We start from the raw sequence: 10,839 nt of genomic DNA, 5'->3' as shown, positions 1-10,839 counted from the left end.
TTGGCTTTCGGTGAGATTTTGCTCAAATCTCGATGATGCTTTGACTTACGATAATTACATTTTACCTTGCTGAATTTATTAAATATTTATACGCTTAAATATGCTCTAAGAATTTCAAATTGGATGAAATAAGGTGAATTTGATTTTCAGGCAGTCTTTCTATTATTCTGTTCCGCTTTTCGAATGAACCGTGATAATTTTAATCAACGGGAAGGTATTTATCTGCACTTTTGCCCACTCCATTTTGTACGCAACGCTGTTCATCTTTCACTTAATTTTCTTTCAATCTACCAACACTTCTAGTCCTGAGTTTTTTGCGTTGCCTACTTAGTGGCGCATTTGCATTTCCCTCGCCATTCGTCGTTTTTCTGGCATTACCCAGCTGGGAAAATAGAAAAGGCTCTAGCTTCAGCTCATTCCATTTAATATTCAATCGCTGGAATTGTTTGCGTCCCTTTGTTGGCATTGGAAGGCTTAAATAAAAAGCGGCATAATTTAGTTTTTATTAAATTCTTCAGTTTAATGCGTTTTATTCGGTTTAATTTCTCTCTTATACTTTTTACACTTTGCGTTTGTTGTTATTATCTTTATGCATTTTAATTTTAATTTAACTTAGAAAACTAATTTATAACTAGATTGTGTGTCCTCCCATTGTTCTTCATCCGACATCATCCAACTCTGACATCCGTTAAATGTTCTGCGACCGTTTATGGCCCTTTATATTCGGTTTATGCGTATATGTTCTGCCTGGCCTAACCATTAACTTAATGCTAAACATTCTCTTTATATTGTAGTGTATGCCATATAATATTTAAAATTAATTTGCCAGCAGGCAGTTCTTTTGTTTAATATACCGTTGAGTGTGTCTGTGTTTTTGCGCTGAGATTTAAACAGTTTGCTAGGCTAAAATTGTTTTGAGTGGTATTTTTGCTTTGTTAATTTAGTTTCTGCTGCTATATTCCTTTATGTGCATCTTGCCAACTAACTCACTTGGTGAACATAAAACTTAATCGTTTGCTTCATACACAAATCATTCTGAGTACGAGTGTGTTAGGGTGTGTGAGTGTGTCTGCAGGTGTTAGTGTTTGCTTTGTTCTTACGTCTAATGATTTATTTATGCAATTTACAATATTCCATACTGTGCTTAAATGATTGCTTCTGCCCTCTCTTCCTCACATGCATTTTTCCCATTGCTCATTGTTTGTTTTTTGTTTTTTACATTCTTCAAAACACTTTGCAAGCATTTTGCAAACTCATCTGCTCTCGATTTCATTTCAATTTATGTTACAAAGTCTTGAACACCTTACAGAACATTCACGTTAAAAGGGAAAGCTTGGGCTCCGTTTTAACGATTTCTATAGCTACATTTACATACAAGTCTCAAACGGTTGGGTTTAGCCTATATTTAGTTAGTTTCTTACAATGCTAGCCGCTCTAATTTACGATATCTACTTTAATGTTACCCGGAAACACTTGTGTTCATGTCGTCTGTTCGATTCGATACAACAAACTTAAGGCGGGAGAATCAAATGGGCGAAAAAGGATTGCTTAAAGGCAATAAATTATTCAAATACAACACTGGAGCGGATGTGGCCCGAATTAAAATTTCATAAACTAGAGCACACTACAAAGGGGAAGCCCTTAATGCCACTCGCGATTTTCGGCCGGAATTCTCGACTTGGTCCTTTGCTGTGAAAGGTCCTTGAGTTTGGAGTCCGGACTCCCGAGTCCTTTGTGTCGCGTGGAGCAGGTGTCGCCATGGCGAAAACACATGCCACTTGGCTCTGAAGTGAGCCACCGGTTTGGAACCCTGTGAAGTGGTTCCAAAAGGGGTGGGCGGTGGTCCCTCCCCCTTCCCCGTCGATTGTCAACTAACAACGCCGGCGAGAGCACGACAACTCAATCGGCAGAAACACTGGGACCCACACATGTCTAGTCGTAGGCCTGGGATTTCTTCAAGCCTAACCACCCCCGCTCCCCCTCCCCCACCAGCGCCATTCGCTTTCTTCTTTCTTTCTTTCTTTCTCTCTGGGCCATTGTGCTGCGGGGAAGCTGCTGAAAACTTTATATTAAATGAAAAAGTTTTTCAATTACATCTGCGGAAATAAAATGCTGCCAGCTTGCCACTCGAAGCACGCAGCAAACAGAAACAAACAACGACAAGAGGCTTTTGTTTAGCGGCGTCTTTGTTTTTCGGCTTTATTAGGTTAGGTCCCCCCCGTCTATTGTGCTGCCAAATACCCTAAACGCAAGGAGTCCTGCGGAAAAGTGGCGAAGTGGTGCTTGCAATCTTCTGAAAAAAGCCTCAATTTGTATAAACATAGAATTAAATTTGTAACTATCAAAATTACAAGTGTTTATAATAACAGAGGCTATCGGAAATACGTATACAAATTCATAAAAAAAAAAAACAAAAGTCTCAACTGTGGTATTTCCCATTCGGTTGTGTGCAAAGTTGCCCTGCGCCTTTTATTTGGTTTTCTGGGCCTTCTTCCTTTCGCAACTCGCAACTCGAGCTCTCTCCTGCCAATTATTGGGTTAAACTTGGGTCTGTCTTTTGTTTGCTTGCTGGTTTCTTTGCGGGCAGGCCAACAGAAGGGAGGGGGTGGGGGAAGGGGAACAGTGTGCGAAATCAGGGGACGGAAGCATGTGAAGAGTGAACCTAGGCTATGAGTGATTTGTGCTGATCAGCCTGGCCGTTTACAGGGCCACTGAATCGTCTAAGGCCGCTTCGTCCTGGCTGCTCGACTGCTGGCTGGGTCAGATGTCGCTGGTCTCCTGGCCGTCGCCCACGTAGCCCTCGTCGGGACTGTCGGCCAGCGGGCCATTCAGCTGCTTGAGCTTCCCGCTGTCCGGGTTGTTCTCCTCACCGCCGCCAGGTGGCGTTGTTGTCGAGCAGGCTGCCTCCTCGACGCGCGGCGAACTCGCCTCGCTTTCGTCCAGCTCTGGGATGGTTGATGTGCTGCTGCTGCCGTTGGCAGCTGGCGGTGGGGCCACTATTGGCGGTGGCGGGGGCGTGGCCACCGCCGGCTGACTGGTGGGCGACTGGGCAAAGCGGTAGCCGGGCAGGCAACTGGGCCACTGTTGAAACGGCGCCGGCATCACCGTCAGATCGCTCTTGTAGCCCTCTGGCGGCGAGGGGAACTGATGTTGCTGCTGCAGCTGCAACTGTTGCTGCTGCTGCTGCTGTTGCTGCTGTTGCTGTTGCTGCTGTGGATAGCCCTCCGCCGTGAAGCGGACATTGGGCAGCTGGTACTTCTCGTAGCTCACCGTGGGACCCCTCTGGATGAACTCGGCCTCAAGGCTGTAGCGCAGGGTGGGATTGCCGCCACCCACGTGTTGGCCTGCCGCTGCCGCCGCCTGGAATTGCTGCTGCTTGTGCAACCTGTTGTGTGGCAGCGTGCGATAAAAGTTGCTGGCGGGCTGCACCTGCTGCTGCTGCTGCTGCGGTGGCTGCTGCACCAGATGGGCACTGCTGTAGTCGTAGGCAAAGGATCCATCCTGACCCAGGAAGCAGACTGGGTTCAGATGCACGTCCACCTGGTGGGGGGCTGGCTTCAGTTGCATGCCGCGCGGCAATGTGGTCATGGCCTGGGCAAATCGACCCATCAGTGGGTGGACCGGATGAGGATGCTGGTGACCCTGATGACCCTGGTGAGGATGTGGAGCGGTGGCCAGCTGGTAGCAGCCCTCGTACTGGCCACAATCGCTCTGCGTCTCGTACTCCCCGGCTCCGTCCAAACTCACCGCCGTCTTGAGCTTGTGCTTCACGCTCTCCGCATCGTTGACCAAGTCGGGATTCTTCTCCTGGTAGTTGCGCAGGGAGGCGGGTGGCGAGCAGTAGGCCGCCGCCAGGCCATGCCCATTGCTGAGGAGCAGCGGCGGTGAGCCCGGTCCAGGTCCCATCAGGTTCACATTTAGCTGAAGCTGTTGCTGCTGCTGCTGGGCGGGATTGGGCGTGGTGTAGAGCAGCAGGTTCTGCTTCATCTGGTTCCCCAGGATAATGCCACCACCTCCGCCAGCTGCTCCATTCACCGCCTTGGTGGGCGTCAGTGTATCGCCCATGAGAAGTCCGGCATTGCCGCTCAAACTATCACCGCCATCGTTCAGAATGGAGGCGCACTTCATCATGCCCATGCCCGTGTCCTGACCACTGCCGGCGGAGGAGTCCGTGCCGCCGGCTATGCTCGTCACCTGGTCGCACTTCTTCCGCTGCTTGGCCGGCTCCGAGACGCGCTTACACTTCACGACAATGGTGCAGAGCAGCACCACAAAGATGATGCCGCCGCCGGCACTGCTGGCCACAATGTAGTTCATGTAGTCCCTGGGAAAAGAGACCTCATTGACCACCGGCGGCTCCTTGACGATCACCCGCAGGGTGTAGTTGCTGAAGGTGGTGCCCGCTATGTTTTGGCCCACGCACGAGAAGGTGCCATTGTCCTCGGCGCCCACATTGTAGATGAAGATCTCGCTGCGTTTCTCCTCGGCGCCACTGCCGCCGATGGTCTCGTCGATGTAGTAGTACATGTGCAGGTTGTCCACCAAACTATCGTTGCTCATCACCTGGCCGTTGAACAGCCAGAGCACCTTGGGCTCCGGTATGGCCCGCACCAGGCACGTGATGGACATGTTGCGCCCCTCGCTCACCTCCGTGTAGCTGGACTGCGGACTCACCTCGGGCAGGCAGGCCAGCTGCTCGCGTTGCAGGCCCTTGATCACCTGGCCTTTGAGTCGCGCCGGTTCCATGCACTTGGGCTCCTCCGCCAGCGGCGTGTTGTAGTTGACCAGCCAGGCGTGGATGTCGAGCAGGCGGCAGTCGCAGGTCCAACGGTTGCTGTGCAGACTGATGCCGTGCAGCGATTTGGGCAGGATGTGCGGTCCCTGGATGAAACCGATTCGATTGCCGTCCAGCCGCAGCCACTCCAGATTGTCCATGCCCACGAAGGCCTCGTTCTCGATGCGCTCAACCTGGCAGTTGGACAGCTCGAGGGTGGTGAGGAAGGCCAAATGGCGAAAGGCGGACGTCTTCAGCTCGCGGATGGGATTGCCGCTCAGCGAGAGGCGCATCAGGGAGCTGTAGTCCTGGAACGTCTCGCTGGGCACATGCTGCAGCGCATTCTCGCTGAGGTCCAGCTCCACCAGGTTCGTCAGCCCACGGAAGGCCTTCTCGTGGATGCGGATCAGCTGGTTGCGCGACAGATAGATCTTCTGCAGGTTGAGCAGATCCATGCGCAGGAAGCGCTCCGACTGCAGCACCTGCAGCGCGTTGCCGCTGAAGTTGAGCACCTGGGTGCCCGGATCCATGCCCTCGGGCAGGTTGGCCAGCTGCTGGCCGCCGCACTCAACCGTCTGCTTGCCGCCCTTCCACTTGCACACGCACACCTCGGGCGGACAGGCTCGACTGAGGGCCAAAACGGCCAAAAGGGGTACCAGAAACTGCAGACACCTCATTGTGCCACTGCCTTTTAGTGTTTTGGGAACTTCTCTGTATCTCTTGCTTTCTCTCTTAGCTCTAACGCTCAAGTAATGATTATCGACAGCTGGCTCACGTTGGCATCTGCATGTCAGTTTATGCAGCGCAGTTTGTGGAGCGGGCAAATATTATTAGCCGATCGGACGCGGTCACGTCTACTCGACGCTGTGTCGGGCCATAAAAGCAGCGCCTTTTCCACTTTAATCGCTGTCAGAGGGCCGCCCATCATTGTCCTGTCGCCGGTGCTTTTGTCATGGCTGCCATTGCCACTTCCGCTGCCGCTGCCGCTGCCACTTCCGCTTCCACTTCTACTCCTTCAGCCGCCGCTTTTGTATTAATTTCATAAAAATGCCTGGCTCTTGATTATCGCTTGACAGCGCCCACAAGTAGGCAATGCCAATGGGCTTGGAGGCTATTGTCGCCTCTTGCGGCTTTCTCACTTTCTCCGTTCTCTTTTCTCCTTTCTCCGCTCTCCTTTCTGCCTGCTTTATCTCCCTGCTACGTTGTTTCAGAGCAAGCCTTTTGTCCTTAATGAAATTATAATGTAATGCATTTGCCGCGAGTTCTTGTCGAAGTTGTTTTGTGTGTCGTTAAATGCCGCCTTCTGCAAGAAAATTAAAAAAGTCACGAAGAAAGGATTAGTGAGAGGTTCCGAAACCATTTAATATTATATCAAAGCGGTACTTAATTATTTAATACTCTTATAAGTGCTTTAAAATTAATATGCCTTATATAATAATAGTAATAACTTTATTAAGTTGGGTGAAAAAAATTAATTTTATTGCATAACATTTCGAAACAAAATGCGCTTGAATTGAAAATGCAAGCCTTTAGTGAACATTTTCAATTAAACATTATTTTATTTGGAATTTTAAATGACCAACCAAACATAGATACTAATTTTGTAAAACCAATGTCCGCTTTTCCATAAATCATTTATTATCTTAATGTATCTGAAATATTAATTAAAATGTTGCAAACCTTCGGCATTTCGACATTATAAAATGCAATAAAACTAACAAAATAATAGCATTCAAACTTTTTAACCTTAATCCTTACGCATTTACGTATTCCATGATTAGAGTCCAGCAAATTTACCTCGCGTGCGATTAACAGACAAATAAATTGAAAATAATTTCGCCCATTATTTGTGTGACATTGGCACATAAATAAAACGCGGTCGAGGTAATATATTACCAATAATAAGCTCTCTGGCAGTTTCTGTCCCTGAGCTGGCTGATTTATTTTAAATAGTTTTCGCTGGCATTTCAACGAGGCCTCTCAATTATTCAAGTGTTTGTTTTCTTGCATAATAAATCGGAATCGGATTGAATCGGTTCAGTTTCAGCTCGCAAGTGAATCAAGGGCCACAACAAGCTAATTATTGCACTCTTTGGCCCGAATCGATATCGCAGTTATGTAAATACATATCCGGGCTGGATGAATTGAAATGTAAATCGCACTCGCAGCATTGACACAACGAAAGTACCAATTGAGTGGGCATTGTGCGACTTTAATTGGATGGAAATGGATTGTCCGCTTTGTTGATATAATCCCCCAATCATTTGCCGGCCCCATTAAGACGCATCATTATGTTTCCACCGTGTCCCCGCTATTATTTGCTTATTATTCATATTTTTATGAGGACAGTTCATTAAATTGCTCTGCACTGCCAGGCTGACATTTATATTTGTCAAAATTAATCTAAGTGAAAAACAAAAGGCAGACCGAAGCAGAGCAGCAAGCGAAGCAGGAGCAATAAACAATTGAAAATGTCAGACATAAATCATGTAACATATTGCACGTTGGCCGAGGCGGCTGGCTGCCTTAGTTAAATAACAGATAAATTACAGGAAAATTAACTTAAATGCAGGTTTATTGTGCGCACCGAGAAATTGTAAGTACAACATAAAACAAAGCCTCAGATTTGGGCTCCCTGTTCGGGGAAACGCAAGATGAGCTGGTCGAAAACAAAGGCGGATCTGAAAAGATTCCGCCGCTTCATTAGCTGCCACTTCGCTCACGCCAAAAATTACAGACCGACTCGAATTTCAGTTGGCAGTCGGCAGTTGACAGTCTGGCGCCAATGCAAATCCGTAATGGATACTCGACTACCAGCAAATTGACTTGATTTGGCAGGCACCTGAAGTCTGTCTTCTGTTCTCTGTTTTCTGTTTTTCGACCGGCAGGACGACATTATTAATAACCGAACATTAATCATGACCGGCGACTTTCTATGGCCTAATGCTGCAGCATCTGCTTTTGGCTTTTCCTCAAATGTATGGTGCTTAACAGGAAACTGAAGCCCGAATTGTAATGACACACCGGGCAGGTGGGGATGCTTAAGACTCTGGCTTACACACAATGGCAGTCTGTTAATTAGGAAAATGTAATGGGAGCGATATTACCTAAAAGATATACTGCACATACAAATAACTGAAAAAATATATTCCGAATATTTAGATTTTTCTTTAGACCAATGTGTGCCTAGTTAAACAATTTAATAGTTCATTTTTCCTGCTCTTTGAGGTTAGTTTAGGCCGATTCGAATTTAAATTAAATTTCGGAAATGTCTCTCTGCCAAGAGATAAATGGAAAATATTCTTTCTCATTTGGTTGGCTTGTCAGCAAACATTTTTTGACATTTTCATTTGTCAGTTATGAAGCAGACACGGACACGGACACGAGATGGAAAATCCTGGCTCGCATTTGTGCGAGTGGAATGTGCACATTTGTTATATCCTTATCACGAAATGATTTGACAGTCGAGACCAAGAGGCAGTTGAGCCTCTGCCAAGCCACCACCACTACTGGCCTGAAACTTTTTCTATCTTGTGTGATTTAATAAGATGACATGAGCGTAGCAGCCTTGGGCAATTTGAGAGATTTGAGCAACTCCTGCCATTGCTATTGCCGGAATTTTTCGGGCTAGATAAATATTTATTTTATTTTTCACATTTCACATGTTCTCGCAGGCCCGACGTTGACACGTCTGCTAAACTGCTGTCATTGGAAATAATTTCAATTTCATTCCATTGGCTCGATCGAAAAAATCAATAGGCATTTACACCAAATTGACCTTTCACTCACGAGCAACTGAAAATTTCATATGAAATTGATTGCGATATCGGGTTGCTGTGAAATCCCTTTGAAATATTGATGCCTCTGATTGTACAGTCAATCGGTGCGAATAATTTGTGTGCAAGAAACAACTTTATCGAAGCTTACAAGTTATTTTTGCAAGGGCCTGTACAACGTGGCGTATGCTTGATTATTAAATGTGTAATTTGAAAGGTTGTATTTATAGCTTCATTCAGGTAGCTTTGGCATTTAAACTGACTGATATAATGCTTATTTGGTAGAGTGCTATTCCTTGTTAACATTTTAACATTTGTCGAAGAGTTTGGACATGGCAAATGATAAGTTATTTAAAAATCAATAATTTAATTTATATGCCTTGTTTAAGTGTTATTGTTCTTTGTCAATCTTAATGCGATTTAAGCCGCAGACAATTACCGCCTAGGCCACTAAATGAGCGTAAACCCATATAAAAACTAATCAACAACTGTGTAAATGGCAATTTTCCAAGCGTTTTCTAGTTGCCATTGGCAACGCGAAACCAGACAGAAACACCAAACCACTTCAGGCGATTTCTTCTAAATGGCCAACAAATTGCATTATCAAAAGAATTTAACATAGTCTCCTTAAATTTCCGCGTTCCCTTTAAAGCGGCACTCTGACATGGTCTTGCAGTCGTGGGAAAACTTCAATGGGGCTCTGCGAACATGTCATAACATGTGGAAATTAAAATTTACATCACAACTAAAGCGACGTCCCAGGGCCCAGGCCCTCGTACCGTCGAGATCCGTTTTTCTCGTGTTTTCCCGGCTCCCTTTTGGCAGGCAGAGTACTTAATTTGGCACATTGCCGTGCATATTCTGGCAGCGAGACGACGACAACAGTCCGCCCAGGTGCAGCCACAGTGGCGACAACAAGCAGCATTTTGTTGTACAATGCATACATTTTTTACAACCTGCCAAAGGAGCCCAAGCACCAGCCACACACAACCTGTGATGTCAAAGTGCGGCTAACCAAAAACTAGCTAGAATAGTCGGCATTCTCATGTAGTATTGCCTATTGAATATATTGGCCAAATAATAAATTAAGTGATTCTTTTTATTTAGAGGGTCTGGTCTTAACACGAATCTGCAAGAAAAAAGAAATCTATTGAATACAACTACTTTTAATCATTTTCTTTTGTCGAACATAAAATATTTTGTGCCAAATTAACTTTAAAACAAGAAAGAAAGCAAACTTCGGCAAGCCGAAGTTCATATACCTTGCAGCTATCGCAAGAATTAAATATTTTTGAAAACATTAAAATTATGATTTACTTGCGTATATGTTTAAAAACATTGAAGCTATGACGATTTGCAGCTTAATTATTTGATTGTTCTTTTATATATTTTTATTAGTTGTATGGGAGCTATATGATATAGTCGTCCGATTTTGATGAAATTTAAACCATAATTCTGAAATATTTAACCATTGCTATATGTCGAAGAACTAAAAAAAAAATTAAAAAACAGCAAAGTTATAATTTTTTTCAATTATTTTTCCGATTGTTCCTATGGGAGCTATATGCTATAGTCGTCCGATTTTGATGAAATTTAAACCATAATTCTGAATTATTTAACCATTGCTATATGTCGAAGAACTAAACAAAAAATTAAAAAACAGCAAAGTTATAATTTTTTTTCAATTATTTTTCCGATTGTTCCTATGGGAGCTATATGCTATAGTCGTCCGATTTTGATGAAATTTTAACCATAATTCTGAAATATTTAACCATTGCTTTATGTCGAAGAACAAAACAAAAAATTAAAAAACAGCAAAGTTATAATTTTTTTCAATTATTTTTCCGATTGTTCCTATGGGAGCTATATGCTATAGTCGTCCGATTTTGATGAAATTTAAACCATAATTCTGAATTATTTAACCATTTCTATATGTCGAAGAACTAAACAAAAAATTAAAAAACAGCAAAGTTATAATTTTTTTTCAATTATTTTTCCGATTGTTCCTATGGGAGCTATATGCTATAGTCGTCCGATCCGGCTCGTTCCGACTTATATACTACCTGCAATAGAAAGACAACTTTTGGAAAAGTTTCATGCAGATAGCTTTAAAACTGAGAGACTAGTTTGCATATAAACGGACGGACAGACGGACAGACGGACGGACAGACGGACAGACGGACGGACAGACGGACATGGCTAGATCGACTCTACTAGTGATGCTGATCAAGAATATATATACTTTATAGGGTCGGAAACGTCTCCTTCACTGCGTTGCAAACTTCTGAC

General features: G+C 44.8%; 1 protein-coding gene across 4 annotated transcripts in view; it reads right to left on the bottom strand.

Moving 5' to 3' along the window:
- Nucleotides 1–494: 494 nt before the first annotated feature.
- Nucleotides 495–10,839, bottom strand: part of LOC108138216 — a 67,609-nt gene continuing 57,264 nt past the window's right edge. For all 4 annotated transcript variants that reach the window (XM_017260361.2, XM_017260346.2, XM_017260354.2 and 1 more), the window contains one exon: nucleotides 495–6,077. In XM_017260361.2, the coding sequence (XP_017115850.1) occupies nucleotides 2,761–5,451 (2,691 nt within the window). In that variant the 5' untranslated portion in view covers nucleotides 5,452–6,077 and the 3' untranslated portion in view covers nucleotides 495–2,760. The remainder of the gene's footprint in view (nucleotides 6,078–10,839) is intronic.

Source organism: Drosophila elegans, unplaced genomic scaffold, assembly GCF_018152505.1.
Source record: "Drosophila elegans isolate 14027-0461.03 unplaced genomic scaffold, ASM1815250v1 contig_814, whole genome shotgun sequence".
In the NCBI taxonomy this organism is placed as follows: Eukaryota; Metazoa; Arthropoda; class Insecta; order Diptera; family Drosophilidae; genus Drosophila; species Drosophila elegans.
This window is presented reverse-complemented; position numbering and strand designations above follow the sequence as displayed.